At 37.7% G+C, this 24,966-nt stretch overlaps 1 protein-coding gene across 5 annotated transcripts in view; it reads left to right on the top strand.

Annotated features, from left to right (window-relative positions):
- The window catches only part of lrba (LPS-responsive vesicle trafficking, beach and anchor containing), a 247,341-nt gene that overhangs the window by 71,541 nt on the left and 150,834 nt on the right, over window positions 1-24,966 (top strand). For all 5 annotated transcript variants that reach the window (XM_079615242.1, XM_079615243.1, XM_079615241.1 and 2 more), the window contains exons 22-33: window positions 204-1,436; window positions 1,608-1,783; window positions 2,288-2,441; window positions 3,509-3,689; window positions 7,622-7,743; window positions 10,768-10,875; window positions 11,032-11,173; window positions 11,297-11,642; window positions 19,619-19,794; window positions 22,431-22,509; window positions 22,615-22,748; window positions 24,044-24,105. In XM_079615242.1, coding sequence (XP_079471368.1) covers window positions 204-1,436; window positions 1,608-1,783; window positions 2,288-2,441; window positions 3,509-3,689; window positions 7,622-7,743; window positions 10,768-10,875; window positions 11,032-11,173; window positions 11,297-11,642; window positions 19,619-19,794; window positions 22,431-22,509; window positions 22,615-22,748; window positions 24,044-24,105 — 2,913 coding nt within the window. The remainder of the gene's footprint in view (window positions 1-203; window positions 1,437-1,607; window positions 1,784-2,287; window positions 2,442-3,508; window positions 3,690-7,621; window positions 7,744-10,767; window positions 10,876-11,031; window positions 11,174-11,296; window positions 11,643-19,618; window positions 19,795-22,430; window positions 22,510-22,614; window positions 22,749-24,043; window positions 24,106-24,966) is intronic.

Genomic DNA, 24,966 nt, shown 5'->3' with positions numbered 1-24,966 from the left:
GATAATAATAAACACAAACAAATATTTACATCGGTAAAGTAGATTTTAACGGACAAGACAGTGAATTTAAACATCTAAACTTCTTGATTGCTTGATCTTCTAAAGTTCTTGATTGCGGCTAATTTCTTTTTAGTTTGTCCTGATGACAGTATTCTGTCTGCTGCTCTGCATAATTAACATTCCTCCCAATACTCTTTCATCAGGTCACCTTTGAGCAACACAAAGATAATCTGGCCCGCCTGTTTCTTGAGTACCAGCGTTTGGGTTCTGAGGGTGGATCTGAAAGCGGAATCAGAACAATCTCTGGTGCCAGTCACGATTCTCAGTTCCTTGCCTCGGCCAATGGTGAGCTGCATGCAGAGGAGACTGCTCCATCAACTGTAATTGAGCTACGCGTGGAGGAGCAGGTCAATGATCAGCCTAGAGATGAAGAGGAGATGCGGCCCCAGATCCCTGTCACAGTGTCCAACATTCTGGCCAGAGATGAGGAAGAGAGACAGGCAGACACTGTTGAGACAAAGGAAGGGAATAAAGATGAAGAGCACACTCTGAGAGAACCAGGAAAGGATAATGAAATGAAAAATATGGAAGACAAACATAACCTGGAGGCTAACATGGATGGAGAGTCTGAGAGATCAGATCTGAGTGCACAGACTGCAAATGACAAGGATGCCAAAGGTGAAACTGAAGCTGTGAAGATGTCAAATGAAGATGATGGTAAAACAAGCAATACTGAAACTGTACTAAATACTCAGGTAGAAGATAAAGAGAAAGGACCTGAGGATTCTTCTCCTGAAGCTTTAAAGGAAGCCAAAGTGGAAGAAATCACTGATGCTTCTTCTGAGGTTTCGGCCTACCAGGAGGCTAGCATGACTGGTGCCTCAGTCATGAATGAAGATAGCCCTGATGTTTCCTCCGTCAGCAACATCATTAAGGTCAGCGATGACAGCACAGAGGAGTCCTCATTTGTTTCAGCTACTGCTGGTGAGACGGATGACCATGGTGTTGAAAAGGAAGATGATGGAAAAAAGAAAGATAACGAACAAGAAACCGAAAAAGATGAGAAGCCAATGGAAAATGAGAAGGCAGAGGAAACCAAGAATACATTGGCTCCCATGGTGGAGGTTGATTTAAACCAAAGCACCTCCACCGATGAGACCAAGCTTCATACAGAGACTACAGAGAGTCATGGTGCTGTTGATGCAGAACAAGCTGCAGAAGTACATCCTTCAGATGTTGCCGACACATCTACGGCAGAGGTTAGCCCTAGCACTGAGAGTATCTCACAGGATCCAGGAACTAACCAAGATAGTCTGAAGTCAGCAGGGACTGAGAGTTCAGCAACTAAAACCAAAGAGATTAAAATTGCTAGACTGGATGTGTCGAGTGTGGCCTCAGACACGGAGAGGCTAGAGCTGAAGCACACCTCAACAACAGTAAGTTTTGCAATATTAAAAACAAAGGAACTTGACCCAGGTTGATGCTTACAGTAATTCACTAAATGTATTGATTATATAAAAAATTTAGATTCTTGATGGGGAAACAAAATTACTATTTAATTTTGTCATATAAAATAAATGTTAGAATAATAAATGCCTCTTTTGCAGAACCTGAGCTCAGATCAAGCAGCTGCCTCAAGCCCCACAGGTCAGAGCATTGAGGGCTCGTCTTCTGCACGGTCCACCATGTTCCGTATCCCAGAGTTCAAGTGGTCTCATATGCACCAGCGTCTTCTAACTGACCTGCTGTTCTCCATCGAGACAGATGTGCAGATGTGGAGAAGGTGAGAGGAACACCCAGAACCAAATATCAAATAGGCAAAGGAATAAAATATATGTATCTGTTTGTAGATATATGAAAAATATTGGTATAGATTATTGATAAAAAAAAAAAAAAGATTTCCACACACAGATTTCACATTGGTTTCAGGTTGGTGACATGAATTCATGCATTGACCAACAGAATTTCATATATGCTTCATACATTGACCGTAGACTATGGAGCTTCATTTCTTGTGAAATTTTGCTGAAATTTCACCAATGTGACAGCCCTTTAAGGGGTGACTAGAAATCACATTTTGTGCTATTCGACAGTTGCTGTTTATAGACATTACGTTAACCTGGAACATTAACCTGGATTTACAATATCATGCTCCTATTCAGCGACTTTGAGCTTGGGAAAGGTGCTTTTTGAATAAAACAAATTGTTGTAAAAAAATGTTTTTGTCATCATTAAGTCAAATAGTAGCAAGTTGTTGAATAACTGATTTTCTCACTTCTCCCCACAGTCATTCGACTAAGACAGTAATGGACTTTGTGAACAGCAGTGAGAATGTGGTATTTGTGCACAACACCGTCCATCTCATTTCTCAGGTGGTGGACAACCTCATCATGGCCTGTGGAGGAATCCTTCCTCTGCTGTCTGCAGCCACCTCCTCTTCGGTTAGTATGTGTGTGTGTGTGTCTCAGTACCCCGTCTACACCCGAAGCGAGCGGTATGTTGCTTTGCAACAAAAGCAAATTGAACCAATTATAATCAGTGATACTGTCTTTATGGGATACTTTGGCCCAACTCCACATGTTAAGTTACACACAGTAACCTCATGCTTTTCCGGTGTGGCGTGGTCACGTCCATTGTACTCCTGATTTAACATTCTTTCCTTGCCTCGACTTATTTCAGTCACACTGAAGAACAGCTAGAATGATAGGATAATCAAGTTAGTCCACCGTACCTGTCTGACTTCTTGCTTTATTTGTTGGACATTAGTTTGACAATTTTCAAGCCTGCATGGAATCTGCACCTGTAGAAGTCATCAGAAAGCACAGCAGAATTCTGCCATTCATGAAATTCTGCATTCCCCGCCCTTTCTCTATTACTTTATTTCATATTTGACTAATCTGAGTAACCTATTCACACCATGACAAATATTCGGTGCAAAAAAAAAAAAAAAGATGGATAACCAATAAGATTCACACTTTTGGTCACATGGGCAAATCCGCTGCTAAAAAAATCGCGCACACAAAAATCAGAACGGTTGTAACATGTAAATACTGTTTGACTTTCCTTCTCAATTTCAAGCAGCTGTCAGAAACTGAAAGTTGCACAGCTTTTTGTACTCGCTTTGACTGGGGTATTTCTGCTGTTTTTTATGCAATGGTCTAAACGGACAAATCACATGTGAAAATCGGACCAAATTTCTGTAGATTTTGCCTCACATGCAACATCAAAGTAAAAGTCTGAGAGAACCATTAACACATGGCGTGACACAGTGTACATACAAATGAACACAGATCTCTTTAGATAAAAGAGTGTGCTGACCCTTCTTATTGTTTATCATTTATATTACTTTAATGATGGTGAGTAATTTGATTACAATAGCTGTACATATGAAATGTGAAGGTCATGATAAAGGTGACCATCAGTGCATTATGGAGATCTGATTGAAGATAGTGCTGATGATGAAGGCTGCCGTTTCAGAAATGATGATGATGGTTACACTGTCTTGCAGCATGAGTTGGAGAATATCGAGCCATCTCACGGTTTGGCTGTGGAGGCATCAGTGATGTTCTTGCAGAGGCTGATCAGTCTCGTGGACGTGCTTATCTTCGCCAGTTCACTGAACTTCACTGAAATCGAAGCAGAGAAGAATATGTCTTCTGGAGGAATCCTAAGGCAATGCCTACGTTTGGGTAAATCTCTTATTTCTGACATTTTCTTTAGTGGTGTTTGCTGAAGCCAGAAGTATACTTTTTTTTTTTTTTTGTCTGTGTTCTGCTCTGCTCGCAGATAGTCTGTGTGACGTAATTTTCGTCATCAGCACAGTCCACTGATGTCTGCATAGATTGTCCACATTGTCTGCACGGACTGAAGCGCATGTACAAGTTATTTGAGCGCATAAAAAGAAAGTTCCAATAGGTAGTGTGCACACACCGTGTGTGCACACCCACTCGCCGTCAATGGAGTATACTTTGAAATGCTTGCACATTAGGAGTGGAGACTGAGGAAACACAGAAAACAAAGTACATGTTTTTATATTAAGGCTTATTGCACACAATTGTGGTTAGGGACTTGAACAATCAGTGAACTTGTGGGGAGGTGTGCTATTACTTTTTCAATTGGAGTCCGTTGAACAATGCCCCAAATACTTAAATTGAAGGTGGGACCCGAGACATACATATATGTATAGGGACTTGAATCAGCAAGTAATCATAACATTCTGAAATATCAAATTATATGTGTCTTTCTAGCTGTTTCTCATTTTCTCTAAACTACTATTCAAAAGTTTGGGGTCAGTAAGATTTTTAAAAAGAAAAAATAAACATTTATAAAGGAAAAACAATACTTTTATTTTGCAAGGACAATTTATAATATTACAAAAATATAATTGTTTTCAACACTGATAATAAAAAAGAAATGTTACCTGAACTCCAAATCAGCATATTTAGAATAATTTACAAAGGATCATGTGACTAAAGACTGGAGTAATGGCTGCTGAAAATTTAGTTTTTAACTATAAAATAAATTAAATTTAAAATTATATAAAAATATCTGATCTCTTTTCTTGCTCTGCTCACTCATGTTTGTTGTTCCTCCTTTTTCATCCCCCCATCATTTTGAAATAATGCTTTTATTATTTTATTTCTCAACCTGCTTTTACACGCACTCAGCCCCTTTTCAGTTTTTTATTTTTCTCTTCTCTTAAAATCACCCAACCAATCAATGGTTCATGGTAAATCGACTTGCAATTGATTTTAATAGAGTTTGATGTTAGCATGTTGATAAGCTAAAACGTCTGGAGCAGCTCACTAGGTTTTGGAGCACAGTCCTTATTGCTCATTGAATTCTCTCTATTGGTTCATTTGGAGTAGAGGTAATAGCGTTTTTTTACCTTCCATCCCCACCCGTCTGTGTGAGTTCTCTGATAGTGTTATTATAAGCTCTCCACACTGCAGTGCTCTAAAATGGCCATTGACTCTAATGGCTGTTTTGTAGCCTGAGGCACCTCCTTCTTTATGTGACTATGTATCACAAACTGTACTGCACCGTTATAGACCACATAACAGAAATCCAGCCGTTCAGATTGATTACATTATTCATTACACCTCCTCTCTCTCCTCTCTCTCTCTCTCCTCTCTCTCTCCTCTCTCTCCTATCTCTCTCATCTCTCCTCTCTCTCTCTCTCTCTCTCTCTCTCTCTCTCTCTCTCTCTTCTCTCTCTCTCTCTCTCTCTCTCTCTTCTCTCTCTCTCTCTCTCTCTCTCTCTCTCTCTCCATCTCTCTCTCTCTCTCTCTCTCTCTCTCTCTCTCTCTCTCTCTCTCTCTCTCTCTCTCTCTCTCTCATCGGTTCTCTCTTTCACTCTCTCACTCACATCGGCTCTCTCTCCCATGTAACCCCCAAACCACTGAACAAAATGGCCGGTGTGTTAAATCGACCCGACACTGTGCAGCAAAGGCAGGGTGGAGCTTCCTGATTGGTGGAGTGAGAGAGAAACCGAAGCCTGTTTTTAGGAGGGCTAAAGTATAAAATGAATATTTGATGAGGTCTGCCTGTGTGTATCAGATTTGGGATCTGTAACAAGGTTTTTGGCCCGCCATTTCTCCTTCTATAGCTCTCTTTCTCTCTTCGCTTGCGCTTTCGTTCAAATGACTAGAACGCCTAATGGAAAAAGCTGGTTGGTTCCAGCGCTGGAATAAATACCTTTAATCTAAGCGTTTTGGAGTTTACATTTGTCAGTTGTCAAGGTATGAGAGGACAGAGGGTTGAATAGAGTCACACATGCACAGTCACGCACACACATTGTGCAGTACAAACTCAAACTCATGTGCAGTACATTAAAACGAAAACACACACGCATGCACCATACTGATATTACATATAGCATGCATTACATCAAATTAAATGCAGTAAGAGGATTTTTCTGGCACCATGGTGGTGGGAAGCCGGCCAAAATGATTAAACAGAATAAGCAATGTCATCTGTTTTGCAAACCTCATACAGTTTAACGTGTTTTTCTTTTTTTTAACTCTACACAACTTTTATGTCTTGGAGAAGAATTATTCATATATTTTGTTTTTGTATCATTGTTTGTTTATTTTTTAGTGTTGCTTGTTAAGTAGGGATGCATGATATATTGGTATCATATTAGTTACCAGCCAATATTACAGATATTTTAATTTATCTGTATATGTAAATATTGGTTATGTATTGGCCAGTATATTTAATTGTGCATGTTCTTTTAGATTACCTTTTCCATTATCTAACACTCTTTGAAAACACTAATAAAAAATACTAATCATTTAATAAGACTCTTAAATGTAATCTGTAATTAAAAATGAATATCCATTATTCATTATATATATTCCTGTTTTACTTCTAGTTTATTTAGACTAAATGGTTATAATACAATTATACATTTGAATATTGGTAATTTATCAATTGTCATCCATACTTGAAAGTAATTATGGCTTATTGGTATATTAAATCATTTTAATATCGATGCATCTCTATTGCTAAGGGAAACTGTTATGCTCCTATACGTTTTTGAACAAACCCCTCAACGTACACTAGCATTCAAAAGTTTGGAGTTGTTACAGTTTTTGAAAGTTTATTACAGTATGTTCACCACTCTTGTGCATTTATTTGACAAAAAATACAGGATACATTTTTAATATTATGAAATATCATTACAGTTTAAAATAGCTGTTTTCTATTTTTATATATTTACATGTCATTTATTCCTGATGGCAAAGCTGAATTTTCAGCAGCCATTAATCCAGTGCCATATGATCCTTCTGAAATCATTCTAATATGTTGATTTCTTATGATCGATGTTAAAAACAGTTATGCTGCTTAATATATGTGTGGAAACTAATGCAATTTTTCAGGATTTCATTACGAATAGAAAGTTTGTAAGTATTTATTTAAAATATTTGTACAAATATAGTCACTTTTGATCAATTTATGTCCTTGCTGAATCTAAGTTATAATTTCTTAAAAAAAGATTTTGCTGACCCAAACCTTTTAACACTAGTGTCGTTTGACTCATCCTACACCATTTGTGCTGCAGACATGCATGATACCTAAAATCATGCAGCTTGTTGAGAGGTGTGCCATTACTTTTCTAAGCTATCAGATTTACGACGATCTTCCAGGTGGACGTTAAAACATCCTTTAGACTTGCACATTAAAAGAGGAACCCGAGCCATATCTAGGATCTAAAATATCATAGAGGCTTGGGCTTTTTTGATTCTGACAGTAAGCAACCTTCTTTCAACCAGCACGCGACTCCCTAGAAACCATCCAGAACACCCAAGCTACTACGTAGCATTAGGAACACAAAACACTGTTCGCTTCTTAGAAATTTACACATTTCTTCATATACTTGTGGCTTCAGTTTTCAGTGGTTCACTAATAAGGTGGTATTTTAAGCCCATTTTTATCGTCATGCTATGACCTTCTTATATGTCATGTTTCTTTTAGTCTATATATCTTTTCGTTCTGGTACCCTTTCATCTCTATGAGGTTGTCTTTTCCCCTGTATTTCTACCTCTCAGTTCTCTACCCGCTTTCTCACAGTCTCTCTCTGTCTGTCCCTCTCATATACACTCTTTCTCCACCTCAGTGTGTGCGATGGCTGTGAGAAACTGTCTAGAATGTCAGCAGCACACTCTGGTTAAGTCTGGTGCAGAAAGCAGCCGTGGACAGCAAAGCCTTCTGGGAGCCGCCAAGTCTATACCAGCACAGGCAAGTTCAACATCATGCCAAGGATACCTCTCTCTCTCTTTCTCTACTGTCCAGATGGTAATTTTAAATAGGTTTGAGTTCCAGTAAAAAAAAAATAATATATATATATATATTGAATGTGTTGTGTAACCTACACTCCACACTCACAGCTCATCTATTATTTAGAATCTTTCCCAAACTGTTGCATTAATGCCCCTGTGCCTCAGCACTGTCTAAATGTGGAACAGCAAAATAAAAGACTCCCTATTTTTATAAAATCCAACTGATACCAAATATTAGAGCAGTGGGAAAATGTATTTGTTCAGAGCTGACAGTAGGGCTGGATTTCGAGTTCGATACTTTTTAGGCACAGACCGAATTACCTCGATACCATCGAGTATCACAAAAAATGTCTTGTCATTCAGTACCAAATTTCGATACAGGAGGGGTTAATCTTGTCAACGTCAGTAAAACACTAAGCATGCAGCATGTATGATGTGCCCAAATCATGTGCTGGCTGTGGCGAGGCATCCAGGAAAAACACTAGTTTACGTCGGCTTGATGGCAATAAGCACCGCGTGCGTCGCACATCATGGGATGTGCGTGTCTGGTCCATTCATTGACGCAGAGCATCCAGGATTCATATTTAAAGTCAAAATTGAAATTTCCTGGCTTTTTTCATGATAACAGAAGTCTAGGGGCTATTAAACTACCATATACGTTTCAAAACAGTCGATCCACAGACAAATGCATAAAGTAGCTGTGCCTTTTCACGAGCTGTTGTGACTTCCGTATAAATGTGATGTCAGAACTACTCAGTCACTGCCTTCAGTCACCACCCCCACCAATGGTGGGTCACTCAGAAAACAACAGGTCAATCAGAAAAGAGGCTCATGAATATTAAGTAGACAGGGCAAAATCGACCTGTTCTTGCCAGAGCTCCTGAGAAAGGAGCTGTAAAATATATATTAAGATGTTTTTTTTGGTACTTATACCGCAAATATATATTCTTAAGGACATCAAAACCTAAAATAAAACTTCAGAAAGTTGTACAATATGGGACCTTTAAATAGTCCCTTTGCGGTTTAATATTCTCACTTTGACAACATTTAATTTGATAGAAACTATCTTCACATCACAGAAGAAGGTCTTGACGAAACTGCGATAGAAATACATTACTCTTGTACAGCACTATGTTCATCTTAATGTACTACTACTACTTCTACTACTACTAATAATAATAATACAAATATTATTAAAACAAATTTTCTTCCATGTTATAATTGTAACAATAAACCTCTGTTGTGTAGCACTTGTTTGCTAACAAATTAAAGAGCTTGTTTAATTTTCATTTTAATAAAAGTTAAATTAATGTTTTATGCCTTCGCTTGATTACCAGAAAAATAAATTAAATTCACACACAATAAAAAAAAAACATTTCATAGGGCCCTATTATTGTATACAAATTAATAAATTAAGTTGTTTTATGAATTCAATTAATTCGATGTTTTTGATTAAACCATTAAAGGTGCATAGCGCAAGATTCTGAGTTTTTGCAGAACTATGCCACCTCTGGCGGCAAGCGAAACTGCAGCCAGAGATGTGCACGCTCATGGACCACACGCACACACACGCTTGCACGAGCACGAGCTGTTCATAACCAAAAGAGCATCAGCCGCAAATCTTTTGTTTACAATCATAATGTCTTCAGAGGTAATAAAGTTATAAATCTGCAAGTCATTTTAAATATGTGAAAGGAAAGGCAATTGAGTAAATTACACACTTATGTGTGAGGGAAAAACGGGGGTAGTAGAAAACTTTTTTTTATTTCCATCTATCTCCATGTTGAACTATGTTATGTGTTTACTGTATCCACTTATGATTGTATTATTATGGAAACACGTTCATGAACAATATAAGTTGTTACTTTGTAAAAACTCAAAGCTACACAGTCGGTCAAAAAAGTAGCCTACACTCAATTGTCTCAAGGTAATAAACAATTAAATGGCACTATGACGTTACCATAAAAGCCAAACAGGCTAATCCGCCGAAGATTTGCGGGGGTTTAGCCTGTTTTATTGATCTGCTAAGTAGCATATTCCAATAGCAATACATCCTAATTAAGCAGTAATTTGCTCAAAATGTGTGTCTAATTATCTAACTTATATATCAGCATTTTATATCACACTCAAGATATTTGAACTGTTTTAATCGAATAGCAAAAGCAGACCGGAGATCTCTCCATTTGTTGAAAGCCTTCCCTATGTTTACTCTCGTCTTATTCCGACGCCTGTCTGAGTCCAATTTGGCCCTTTTGGTTGCACTATCTTACGTGGACTACCACTTTGGTTTTTTTTATCTTACGTGGAGTTTGCGTTGGTGTTTGAAATTAACTACAAGCAGGTCTCTTACTGTACAATCCATCTTCCACGGAGAATGCCGGCGAATACACGCAAACCTGCCAGACATAGCTATGTGAGCGTGCCGTGAACGCGCATGACGTCACGCCCAGTCTAAAATTCCGGCCCGAATCCCTCTTATTTATTTTACTTTACAGGATTATAGAGACAATCGCAGTGATCAGAGAAGGGCTTATTCAGCCCATCAGGCAATGGTTTAAGCAAATATGGGTTAGAAAACGGGTATTTTTAACATGAAAAGTTGCTTAATGCACCTTTAAATCGGAATATAGACAATTAAACGGAAAGCACAAATTGTTAAACTGTTAATAAATGTAAAATTGAACATGTTTCATGATTTAAATTAATTACACATTAAACTAGGCATCTTGTAAAGTGTGCTTCTCCTTAAGGTTAGCTGCATTAACAGTTTACAGTTCAGTTCTTGTTTTTTCCCCTCTGCGCATTAATGTTACAGCCTCTGCTATAGCATTATCTGTTCATAAAATTGGTATTGAAAAATTATCATCATAGGAATCGGTATCGAAGTCATGGTATCGGTATCTATATCGAAGATTTTTGAACAATACCTAGCTCTAGCTGACAGAGTGAATGAGACTGTGAACTGAGTTGGTATGTGTTGCAGAGTCCTGTGGACATTGTTACAGGAGGGATGTCTCCTATCAGTGATTTAGACCGTCTTCTGCAGGACATGGACATCAATCGTCTCCGTGCTGTTGTGTTCAGAGACATAGTGAGTCTCTTGACTCAGTACTTATATTCAACATCTCTTCTATTCAGCTAATGCTTCATTTTTGCTAATGCTAATGCTTTTATGCATTGCTAGTTTAGCTAATTTATAAAATATTCTAAATGAATTGTAAATTGTTTTGCTGTGGCTGTGCTTTAGGAGGACAGTAAACAGGCTCAGTTCTTGGCACTGGCAGTGGTCTACTTCATCTCTGTACTCATGGTATCCAAATATCGAGATATACTGGAGCCACACAATGACAAAAGAAACGCCAAGCGCTCACAGTCTATCAGGAGCACAGGTGACCACCTGAACCCACACACACCACTGCTGCAAGATTAAACCCAGAGAACCTACAGAACAGATACACATGTATTCTGTGTTTTGAGGAGTGGACTAGTGTGTTTTTATTTTTTTATTTCAGAGAGTGTTCAGTCTGATCTCGAGAACGGTTTGTCTCCTCATCGTCGAGACTCTAGCATTGAGGGTGAGAAGACTTCAGCCATCCCCAGTGATGCTGAGACACGAACCGGCCCGGACGCTGTATCTGAAGCCTTGTCTACTTTGTCCTCTGAAGTCAGGAGAGGCTCTGAGGTCACTAATAGAGACAGCAAAGGAAAAAACGTCAATGTCAAGGATATTTTGAGAAGTCTCGTTAGCGCACCCTCTGGCGAGATCATGGTGGACCCCAGCCTTATACCGCCTGGGTTTCTGGGTGCAGTGGTTGATGCCTCCCGTGACCCGTCCGTCCAGTTCCACTCCTTTGACAGGTGAGTGGCCATCAGAATGAATGTTCACTGACCAATCTGTGCACACTGATGTAAATGATTTGCTATAGGCACAAAAGCTTCTACCCCGGTTTACTTTATTTATTTATTTTATATCTGTTGTTCTTTGTCCACACATTTTGTTCTGTGTTCATGTAAAAAAAAAAAAAAAAAAAAAATCTCTCAGAGTGTGCTATGGCAGTGCTCCGTTTGTATTTTATGATGGACACCCTCACAGAGTGTCTGACTTCTGCTGTGAAAGTGTGCCGTTTTACACACAAACAAACAGCCTTACAAGAGCAGAGCCCATCAAAACGGGCCTCAGGAGACGCATACACATCCACTTGTCCATTCCTTTGTGTCTGTATGTTAGGGCAGAAAGGGTTATTGTTAAAAAAAAAAAAAAAAACCTACAGTTATGCTACTGTTTGCTACTGAAAATATTAATATTAAATTTGCAGGATGTGTAGTTTTAAAAAAAGAATTGAATTTTATTCAGAATCTCTCTCTCTCTCTCTCTCTCTCTCTCTCTCTCTCTCTTTCTTTTGAGTTTATGTGATCAAAAACAGTAAAGTAAAACAGATATATTATTAAATATGTCTTAGAATTTACATAACTTTCTGTTTTAATATAATTTAATATATAATTTATTTTTGTGATGGCAAAGCTGGAAGACTGGCAAAGCCATTACTCCAGTCTTCAGTGTCACATGCTACTTCAAAGTCAGTCTAATATGCCGATTTGCTGCTCAAGATACATTTCTTATTATTTTCAATGAACAGTAGATAACTGTTAGTATCACTTTTCAATTTCAATTTAACGAATTCTTGCTAAATATAAGTATTAATTTCTTGAAAAAGAATATCTTGCACCAACATTTTGAACGGTAGTGTATATAAGTGGTTTTGTGAGTTTTTTTCTTTCTTCCTTTGCATCTCTTGTCTGTTTTTTAAGGAGTTTAGTGTAACTGCTGCTCCATGGGGAGGGTGGGGTGCTTTGGGAAACCAGATCCATTGCTATGTGTTGGCGGACGTCTACAGTGTCTGGTTTTTATTTGCTGCATTGTCTGTGTGTAAGTCTGACATAACCAGAGAGGGTTTATTACAAAAAGAAAAAAGGAGAGACTGAAGAAATAAAAAAGGAGATTTTGCTTTTGTGTTGGAAATGGAAAGCAGTATGCCATGCCATCTTCTTTCTGTTTACCTCCTACTCTCTCACATCTCTTCTCCTTTCTTTTTCCTCTGGGCATCTGTGAGACATCCCTCTGATCTGGCCTTGTGTTTTATCTGAGGAATGCTCTGTCAGGTATCACAGCGCTGCTGGTATCAGGACAGGGATTATGCTGGCTCCCGCAGAGGATGAGCTCAAAGCTCCCAGCATTCACTGCAGCTTGCTTCTGCCACCACCTCTGAGAAATAGAGACATTTTGAAAGAACTTGGTCCTCCATTAGGTCTTTAGGTCTAAACAAAATCCTTTTCACAACAAGACAAATGTTTGGCAGAAAAATTCAGTCTAATTTCTGAATGCAGTTTGTCTGTTCAGACCAACAGGCTGAATGAAAATGCAAATTGACTCTCTGACAGAAGGTGGTGAATATAGACAAGCAGTTGTTGACAAACCAAAAGTTGTATTTCTGCTCGTTGCAGAGAAACATTATTATAAACATTATTTACGGTTTCAAACAGCCTTCCAGATTTTTGGATTTACTATGGTGTTTATGGTTTATTGCACACTGTAAAAAAAACAACTAAATTCATTATATTTTGTCTCATTTTATTTGTTTTAGTTGAGGTAACTTAAAATTTTGTCTATTCAAATAAATTGGACAAATAAATAGGAAATACGCAGTAAATTAAGCAGGGTGGGAAATTTGACTTTGCCTTGTATACCAGCCACAGTGGCGGGTGCGAACGACTAGCGATCGTCACTTCAGTCGATAAAAACCTGAATCCTTGGCAATTAGAGCGTCTTTTATAGACGGATTCCCCTGGAATTCTCCGGGGATTACCCTGCTCTCAGTTCGGCGAGCTTTGCACCGATTGGTTCGCGCAGTTACGCCACTGGCACTGTGCCATTGGTTCGTGCAGTTCCCACTGACCAGCCTATAGTGTGCGAGTAACTTACTGTAACAGTCTCATTTTCCTCTACATCTCATCAGCAATTTCGATTTTGGCACGCTCTGTAGAAGCTGACCGCTGAGGAGCAAATGTACAGTAACATGACATAACTGCCAGATTCAAACTGTGCTTTCGCGCTATAGCGCTGAGCCAAAGTCGGACGCTCTCAGTGCTCGTCATATACCACATATTGTTTATTTTAGGTTTCAGACATTTAAATACATTTATTACATGCTTGGTTGAATTTTAATGTAGAATGCGGTCTGTTATTTCTTGATAACAGACCGCTGCTAAGGATAACACACCGTTGCCATGAAAAACAGCATTGCCATGGGCGCGTGTTCTTTAGCGGAAGCAATACAATCGGTTTTAAATCAATAACCTCTTTTTTAAATCAGTATTTTGTGTCAAATTATTTATTTATTTGTTAGGTAGCCATGTAATAAGCGAGATAATGTAAAGGGAGGCGGTTGTTCTAGCGAATACAACCCCTTCAGGCTCCGCTCCGCGTCGGGGGTCCCGATCAGCCTGTCGGGGTTGTATTCGCTATAAAAACTGCCTCGCTATACATTATCCCTTACATAATTTATAGCAAAACAATAAATTTATAGTTTGTAAAATACACAATGGTGTCTATGGAAGCAGCAATAACAATCCATTCAATTATATTTGCCGACATGTTTTATTCATATCAGATACACGCTTGGCCCTATTGGCCCAACCCTATTACTGAGAGATGAGTAAAAAAAATGTTTTCATTAAAGATGTAGGCCTACAATTACTGCAGAATATGACCAAACTGACCAAACACAATTTTACCATGGTCTCGCAGGCTTTTTTTCACATCACTTTTTATTTGTCTATATTAATAAAATATGGGTCCCACTTTATATTAAGTGGCTTTAAGTACTATGTACTTACATTGAAATTCATAATTTGATACAATGGACTTATTGTGTACATACATGTTTTTACATTGTACTTATATTTTTAAAATACCTGCATGTAATTACAGCTGTAATTAATGAATGTAATTAAATTTTTAATTACACTGTTGACCCTTCCCTTATACCTTAACCCATCCTTAAACTTAACCATACCACCACACCTGTCCCTAACCTTACCCGTATCACACCGCAATAGCAGCAAAAGTGTTTTACAATAAAACATGAACACAATAAGTACATTGTACGTATTTTTCGATGTAAGTACATAGTACTTAAAGCCACTTAATATAAAGTGGGACCAAAATATGTATTGATAATAATAATAAAAATTGTCCATTGAAGCAATTCAAAATATGTTAGTGCACTTCCTTTTATAAATTTGAATTCCTGAAAAAGTGGCTGATAAAAAATATAAGTGGCTGGTAAAATTGGGCATCCACCAGCCACTGTGACTGCTTAAAATTATTTTAAATAGAGTATGTCGTCACATAGGACATGTCAACTTTCAAGTGTTCAGTTCATCTTTTTTAATTTCCCAAGGGCAATTGGGTTGCAGGATACAGGCATAAAACAATCCCATACAAACAATCCCAACATATAAAACACATAAGATCTTCACACACACACAGAAAAATGAATGAAAACCAGAGGGGAGGAGGTGAAACTCATGGTGAGAATCATCTAACAATATACTTTTTCCCAACACCTGCCTTTGATCCAACTGGGCCATACTCATCTGCTTCTTCCCAGTTATTTTACTCCAGAGTGCAAGGGAAAGTCTTATCTCCTCTTAGGATTCCCCCCAGCGGAGAGGTGCCGAGTTATCTGGATGACTCCAGATCTGAGTCTGCTGTTCTCCAAGTCCATTTACACACTTTCCCTCTTCAACACACACTCACTTGTCCTGTCCTCCATTAATTCACGCTTCTCTCTCTTTTTACAACTCTATATATATATCGGGGGTTTTTTGGTCTCATTTCATTGATTTGACTATTTTGAGATGTTTTCCGTTGCACTCTTCCACCACACATATGAGTAAGTTACCAAAAAATACCAACCAAATATTTCAAGCCCAGAGCGATGAATTCTCCCGCTGTTCCCTTTACTGAAGTGTGATTAGTGTTGCTGCATTTAACTCCATTCATACTATGTACACAGAGCTTCTAGATATACTCTGTGTGTGCATGCATGCTTGCTTAACAGTGTGTATGTCGGAACACCCAGGGTGGTGTGATTGAATCCCTGGGGATTTATGAGTGTTATATATGGACAAAATACAGGGTCTCCCAGATAAAACAGGACTGGGGTCAAGGGTAAAACAGACGTTAAATTTATTTACTATCAACGACATCCTGATTTCACCATACGTCTTTCTTACCCCGCTTTTGTTTTGACATGAAGTCTGCAAATATTTGCTGATAGGATCCAGAAACCAGTGAATGGTGTCATAATGACTTGTTGGACAAAATTTGATTTACACGTCACCAAATAAATATGGGCGGCAAAAGGGATAGGATGTCACATAGATAGTGAAATTACTGATGTTGTTGACAACAGTTTAAAAATGAGATGGAAAAATTATGATAATTAAATATTTTAATTAAAACTTACACTCTCAAGGTAATCAAGTTATAACTAGATTGTCATTGGATGTCTAACTAACATGGTTATTTATTTATTTGTTTATTTATATTTGGCTAAGATATGCCATTTCAGTTATAGTAAAATGAATTCGACAATGAAATACTGACAAAAATGGTAAAGTCTAGTCTGTTTTTATCTATTACATGAAGCTGATATTTCTGGTATCATCTTTGTAGCCTAACCTCCAAAGATGACACCAAAGAATATATATATGTAAATAATTATTAAATATTATTTGTTTTATTTGCCTTAAACAATGAAACAACACAGTATTAAGCTTACAACCAGCAGGGCTAATTTAAAGCAGCTTTTTATTTATTTTTCTGCGTGAGGAAGCTGATTGTTCAGCCCTTGTTGAACATCAGCACAAAATGTCGATTCATGTCCAGTAAGATCAGGTTCTCGTACACATTTCCTCACACCCGATCTCACATTCGTGCAGATTACGGGAAACATGCTGTTTACATGTCGTTTCCAAGAGTGTTGGTTAAAACTGCTAAATAATTCAGCATCTGGAATCCAAACTCCATGGACGCTGGTCAGCACTGGCCTCTCGTCTGGTGGTATACACCTGGCAGCTCTGATTAATTGACAGCAGTAGTGAGTTGGGGCTAAGTGTGGCTAATGGTGTGCTGAATAATTTAAAACCTGCGCCTTTGAGCAGATGGATCTGCAGCCGCTCACCCGCCCTCCGTCAGCAGCCGTCCACCCCCACCATCCCACCAGCGGTCAGCGCTAAACATGCACTTGAGAGAGAACAGGAATGCGCTCTAATAGAGTTTTTGGAACAGTGAACTGTTGTACAGCAAATGCTGATGTCATGAGCATGATACCGCGAGCCTTCCAGTTTACAAATTCCTCTTTCGTTTTCTTGGACTGGCTATTTTCAAGTCAAGGAGACATCAGAAGTGTAGAAATGGTGTGAGAACTCTCATTCCTGTGCTTTAACTTCTAGGCAACTTCCAGCGGGACGTTTGAAGCAGTCTGTCCTAGACGGCTCTTATCTGATGCTAGCGTGCCTCCTCAGTCTGTAGCGTCTCTATGGATGTGTTCTGGAGAGGAGCTGGTGACTGCGTAGCATTACCCCTTCTGTCAGCACTGATAAACTGAACACTAGCCGCTGTGAAAGGCCAGAGCACTGTCAGGGCTTTCAGCTGATATGAACCATTTCCATTTTTACCTCTAGACAATGTAGAGTGCAGCAGAGAGCCATGACATCATGAAAGCTCTTAAATACTGATGTGTTCTTTGTATTATAACTTTTTACCATATGTTATTATGGAAGTGTTACCATGGTTACTTAAGTGTCCACCCTGGTTTACATCAACATGCTTTTTTTGGGGTTTAATGAGACTTTTCTTTCTTTCTTTTTTTCTTAAATAATTTGTCATTGGAGGTACAGTAGTTAAATCTTTGGATACACCTATTATTTATGATTACTTTAAAATTTTTGAATAATTGTGAATAATCAAAACTTTGTGGAATCAAAACACAAATGGAAAAATGACAAACAAATCAAAACCATTTCATATTTTAGCCTAGAGAAACTTTCTCAAACAGCCTCATGTGAAGAAACCTGGGTCATATAGGCCTATCTATATGTCTTGAAGGTTCCTATGTATGCTAGTTACTTGTTGGCTGGTGTTTTCCGTTGCATTCCTTCATTTTCTTGCCCACATAAAACAATACATGCATTTAAAAAAATAGCCGGTAAATACAGTTTTTTGACTTACGAATTCCCAATGTCAAATCAAAAATGTCTGAATTGTGAACACACAATTGTTTGCAATTGGACTCCTAAATAAGGATTCTGGCTATGCTTGTTGCTCCACGTTTCTCTTGTAATGCATTCTAATTTGTTTGCTATTACGTCCTTGATGCTTGGATTGTTTGGATGTGTGCGTATGTCGTGCATAGCTAAAACATTACAAGACAATCTAGTATGCAATAGGGCAACAACCATACATGTCCAAGTAAACAACTTTGTTAATTTAAAAATCCTATCCAGCCAATTGGTAAACGGCAGGATGAGGAGCACGATAGATATCCTTATAGATAGATAGCCACGATAGCCTTCTGATAGCATCACTTCACCTGCAAAAGAGGCATAAATTTAGACCCGAATGGAAATGTCCAAGATACCAGAATGCTTGCTCCCACTGTGTAAGTTTGGGATGAAAGAACGCTTTCCAAGAACAAATTACATGACTGCCCCTTTTGTTTTGGAAAGCATGGAAAAGCAACTATAATAAATTAGCTTTTATGTTTCATTTGACTTCATTTTTGTTATTATTAAATCACATATACAGTAGTCAAACATTTGGACACACTTGACTGAATGTATAATTTCCCATGATCTCAAAAACGATATGATCTTATTATTTATGCTTAAATGCTTTAAATTAGATTTCTAGACATGTATAATATTCAGTTCAATTTTGATATGATTCTCATATGGACCGGAGTTTCCACTGAGATATTAGAGCATGTTACAAGAGAAACGTGCAGCCAGAAACCCTATTTAATAGGTGTGCAATTGCGAAAAATATTTTCCATTCACAATTCAGACATTGAGTTGTTTTGAACTATGCATTGAGACTGTGTGCACACACCACAACTTTAGGATGAATCTGTATTTTGAAGAAATGTTCAGTCCTTAAGTCTTCACCTAACCGCAAATCAACTTGTTTATGGGATCATCACAAGATATGACACAGTACTGCGACACGCAGTATCTACTAGACCATAACACACCGCCAACTTTAATCAATCACAAAGTTTAGAGCTCTGAGTGACAGGAGCTGGGAGGCCATTGATTGGTCGGAAGATAGATGCTGCCATTATGGAATATTCTATGTCAGGGAAACAGGGCTCTAATTACACTAACACGGTAAATGGGCTTCTTGTGTTGTGTGAGCTGTGCGGCTTTTTATACTAAATCACATTATGTGCAGCATATTTAGCCGACATCATCAGTCTCATCGTTACAGGGCCGACGATGGAACAAGAGCTAATGGTTTTTTGACTGAGTACTTGATTCTCTTGCTCTGTGTATTTACCAGAGCAGAGTCTATTTACCACTGCTGTTTGTGAGACATTAAAAAAGACTAATCTAAGGATCAAATTCTTTAAAACTATTCCATTCTACCCACAAAAAATATATTTTTTAATAATAATATATACATTAATGTTAAAATGAATGTTTAGTGAATAGAAAGTTTAAAAGAACAGCATTTATTTGAAATGGCAATCTTTTGTCTGCTTTCACAGGAGTGTTGTTGTTGCACCCAAGAAAGCGGGTGGGGCTCCCTCACCAGGAATGAGCACAGTCTCCACAGCCGCATCCATCCCATCAGCCACTGCTGCATCCTCAGGTGGAACTCCAGTCGACAGTGTGTCGGTGGTGTCCGCGGGAGATACTGTTCAAAGCACAGAGTCCGCCCCAGGTGAGAGTGTAGACATGATCATTCATGAAGACGTCCACAGTTACCTACACATTACTACCCAAGTGCTGTTTCTTCAGTTATAAGAATTAATATCTCAATCCCAGTATAGGATATTAATATGAATCAGTCCTGTGTTCTGTCCATTACAATCCACTGTACTGTATATTACAATTAATCTGACCTGAGATTATAACCCAACTACTAATTTAGTCGTTTTATTGATTTAAAGATGTTCCAGGACCAGATTTTCTCTCTTTTTTTTGTTGTTGATGGTTTTGTGATATCTGGAAAGTTTCTAGAGCAATACAAATCCTCTGTTAATAAAATATAAATATACACTACTGTTAAAGTGAAGTCTTATGCTTACCAAGGATTTATTTAATCAAAATACAGTAAAAACAGTAATATTGTGAAAGATTGTTAGCCTACTATTTAAATTAATTGTTTTAAATTTTAATATCTTTTAAAATGTAAATGGTAACCCTTTATAATAAGGTTCAATTTGTTAATATTAGTTAACATGAAGTAACAATTAAAATTGCTTTTACATTTTTTTTTAATTCATGATGATAATTTCAACATTTACTAATACAGTACATTGTTAAAATCAAAAGTTGTATCTGTTCATATTATTTCATGGACCTGAGCTAACATGGACTAACAACGAACAGTTGTATTTTTTATTAACTAAGGCTAACAAAGATTAATAAATGTATTACTCATTGTTAGTTAATGCGTTGAATGATTTAAAAAAAAAAAAGCCCTCACAGATTTAGTTAAACCAACTTAAGGTCATCTGAAGTGGTCTTCACAATTTATAATCCTGATACATCGTCCAAATCATGTTTTTCAGTAAATCTAATTAAATCAACAAGTTTGTGTGATGATTAGAGGTTGGATTTGAATTGTAGCCAACGTCATCACCTCTGTCTAAAACCATTGCATCTATGTCCTTTCTAATATAGTGAAATCAACATCTGCATGCACACATGATCCTTTGTGCATGAAGGGATTGTTTTTAGCTCCCTTTTGCTTTTCTTGTCTTTGAACTAGTGTACTCATGGGCCTATATCTCATGCTTGAGGTTGTAAGCTTGTCTGTGTCTTTATGGTTCTCATGTGTATGTGTGTGCGAGGATAAGGGCAGGTCCCAGCTGAATAGTGATAAGCTAATTTTCTCCGGGCCGTTTGAAGTGGCTACTTCATCTCCGCACAAGCACATGTTGGTGCTTAAAGAGCCGCTGTCCCCACAGCCAGAAACATTCCACGATGCTGCCTGTCATCCTGCTAGAGTTATCCCTGCCCTGAGACCCCACGTGTGTGTGTGTGTGTGTGTGTGTGTGTAGAGATATTAGTGCATGCAGATTTATTGTGGTGTGATATCCTGTGAGAGAAAGGGTGATCGTGCCAAGACCTTTACTAGCCCAAAATGTGACACTTGCAGGACAAGATTAAATTTATTGACATATAATTACTCGTACACTAATCACAGCCACACACAGGGCTAATTAATTTATGGGCTGTTTTATCAGGGGGAGTGTAAGAGCTGCTCTAATGCTTATTTTACATGAATGCTAACCAAAGCAGAGCAATCATTCAGCTAAAGCTCTTGTACTTTATATGACCGTGCAGATAGCTGCAGGAAAGGGTGATTTTATTAGGTTGTTAGTTGGGCTGTACAATATGAAAATTGTCAGTACATTATGATTTTGCTTAAAAGGTTGTTCTATAAAGTTGCTATATAAACTTCAGTAGCCTAAATGGTATTAGATGTTTGCTGAGCTTATTTCTAAGGTCATAACTTCAAACTTCAAACTGTATCTAGTGATAAATTCATGATTCAACTCTGATTGATCTCATTTGAACACTGATATCATATGCATTATCAATCAGAATTGGTCATGTTAAATTTAAATACCCTTCAAAAGTTTTTGTTTTGTTTCGTTTTTTTTAAACAAGTCTCAGACTCACCTAGGTTGCATTTATCTGATCAAACACACAGTAAAACGGTAATATTGTGAAACATTATCACAATTTAAAATAACTGGTTTCTATTTTAATACGTTTTAAAATGGAATTCATTTCCGTAATGGGAAAGCTGAATTTTCAGCAGCTTTAACTTCAGTCTTCAGTGTCACATGATCTTTCAAAAACCATTCTAATACAGATTTGGTGCTCAATAAACATTTTTAATTGTTATATCAATGTTGTTTTTGTGGCTTAATACTATTGCGGAAACCTTTATACATTTTCCCCCCAGATTCTTTGAGTAGAAAGTAAAAAAAAAAAACAGCATTTAATTGAAATAGTAATCTTTTGTAACATTATAAATGTTTTTGATCAAGGTAATGCATTCTTGTTGTTATTGTGTGCTTTAAAAAAAATAAACTTTAGATTTACTGTAATTATTCGATTTTACTGTATTTCTACTGCAATTGACTACAGTAGCGTATAATATATTATAATAATAAATAAATGTCAAAACAATTATCTGTCTGTCATATCACCCAGCTTTAATCTGCAGAATTAGTGAAGATTTATTCATGGAAGATGTGCTTGTTCTAGCTTATTGGATCCCTGTTTTGTTTAGTGTGTATGTATTTGTAATGAGTATTTTACTGGTTGTATTCTCTGCAGGAGGAACCTCCACGAGCTCCAACCTGCCATCTGTCCCTGCCTTACCCCCAGTGACCCAGAGCTCCGCCCCCAGCATGAGGTCTTTTTTTAGTTTTTCTCCCGAAATACATATTTGATTTGATATTTCTCTGGTATTTCACAATCTGTTCACTTTTTTAAAGTGTTTTTGTGTATGTGTTTTCAGTATCTCAGAGAGATTGGAACATGCTCTGGAGAAGGCAGCTCCTTTACTCCGAGAGATTTTTGTGGATTTCGCACCGTTCCTCTCTCGCACACTGCTGGGCAGTCACGGACAGGAGCTACTCATCGAGGGCACCAGTGAGCTACTCTTCTGCTCTTATTACTGATATTTGCATGTGCTTGACACATGCATCTCAAAGTTGTATTAATAGTTTCAGTACCACTCAAGGCCTGCACTCTTGTTATGGTTTAAAGTGAGGTTCACAACACCACATACAAACACAGAGATCTCATCACTCCCAATCCCAATGTATTAAAAAAGCACCCACACCCCCTCTCTCACCTCTAACCAGATTTAAGCTGTAAATGGGGGCTGAAAGTATCTTTTAACTCACTGATTATAATAGCAATGTTCTTTTATAGAGCACAGGGTCAGAGGTCAGCACACTCATACGAGTGTTTGGACTGTCCACTGCCACCCAGAGAAATGAAACGCTGATTAATAGCTGCAGGGTGACTTTAGAGAGCCAATTCAAACAAAAATGCTTCCTTCCTTCCTCTTGCTCCAGCTTCCTGTTTGTTCTCACCTTTAGCTTTTATGTTAAATCTCTCTCTCTCTTGTGTATGTAGTTCTTTAAAGCTGTATTTCAGATCAATAGAACATATGCTCACCATATTTAGTCTCATGTAATACAAGCTCAAACATGTATTAGTTTACAGTAGCATCATGTAGGTTCATTTAGTTCATCAATACTCTTTGACCCCGCAAGATGGTGCAGAATTAGGCCACTCACAAATGTTCATGTGTCAGCAAAATAGTCATTGGTGAGAAGAATGAAATATGTTTATTGGCGAAAAATAAATAAAGCATTTCCCGTAATAGTAGTTAATTAGAACTGAATAATTTTTCATTCAATTATTTTTACAGTGGCATGAAATTATCATTATATTCTTGATTATAATCTTGGTCAGTTGCAGTATTTAGCCATCAAATTTTTCTGAATAATAACCATTGCCCATGGCAGCAGTGTATAACTAACCACTCATCTTAGAAACTTGTATTCTGTCCCTCCTTCAATATCCATGTGTTTATTTGTAACTGATTAATAAGCTTACTGTACTGATTAATAAGGATACTGTACCATTAGATAGTCATTATCCTCCTGTGTCACCCTGTTGTGGTTTATTTTGTGATCTCTGGCTATAATACTAAAATTACTGAGACCACAGGAGGACTGCTACGCAATCAATAAAACATATGTGTTGCTTTATTTGTGATTTATTTTCTCTGCTATTTATTTAGAGACATATTTCAACAAATCAAAATTTAAGATTAGAAGAAGATGTTGATTTCCAAAATCATTATCATTAATGGTTAAAAGTTTTCCCTACTGAAACTAAAAATATATATATATATATTTTTTTTTTTGCAGGTCTTGTGTGTTTGAAGTCCAGCAGTTCTGTGGTTGAACTGGTCATGCTGCTGTGTTCCCAGGTAAGTCATTCCTCCATCTCTACTCAAGGTTTTTCCACCTTCTCATATCTGTCTTTCTCTTTACTGTTAATAAATCCATCGTTGCAGTGTTATCTTCACACTGCCAGCCCGAATCCTGTCTTACTAAGCTTTGAGTATAGACAAAAGTCCAGAAAAATGGCCACAGTGCCCTTCTTAATGCTGTTGATGTGAGTTCAAAGGTCAGGGGTCTTGACCCAGTTTAACGGTCTTGGTAATATAGCCAGTCACAGAGGATAATGCAACATTGATAGTGTTTTGTGATCGATCTGCCTCCCCATCGTTTTTTTTTTAAGGCAGGTAGAATGAAGGATTGATAGCAGAGCTCTGTTTGTTCGTTTGTGTGTGTTTTTGTCCCAAAATGATCTGATTCCTCCCTTTGGAGATATTCGAAGACATCTGTACTTCAGGAAAATGTATTTATAAATAAATGCAATTGTGTATATATTAGGGGTTACACAGACTAGTTGACTTATATGCTCTGCCACGACTAGTTGCTGGTCATGGCCTATAGTAGGGATGGCCATTTTTGTAATTTTCTCATTTCGATCATCAACAGGTCTCAAAAACGAGTACTCCAGTAATCAGGGGGTGCGGGGCTTGTGCGGGGGGCGTGGTGTGTCGTCATGAAAATGTTAGGAAATGTTACATGTAAGACTGTCACGAAAATGAATGTTGACAAATAAAAATATGCCATTAAACATGAAAACATGAACGTATGACTAGAAAAAATAACACTATGATGCATCAATGTTTTTGAAAAAGAAACATCTAAAAGGAATAGCTGCTTGAGGTCAAGCTAATGAGTAAATTATCTCTAGTAAACTGAAGCACGTTCTACGA

This window comes from Phoxinus phoxinus, assembly GCF_949152265.1.
Source record: "Phoxinus phoxinus genome assembly, chromosome: 6".
NCBI classification, from domain to species: Eukaryota; Metazoa; Chordata; class Actinopteri; order Cypriniformes; family Leuciscidae; genus Phoxinus; species Phoxinus phoxinus.
The sequence above is the reverse complement of the archived record's forward strand: the minus strand, read 5'-3'. Positions and strand labels throughout refer to the sequence as shown.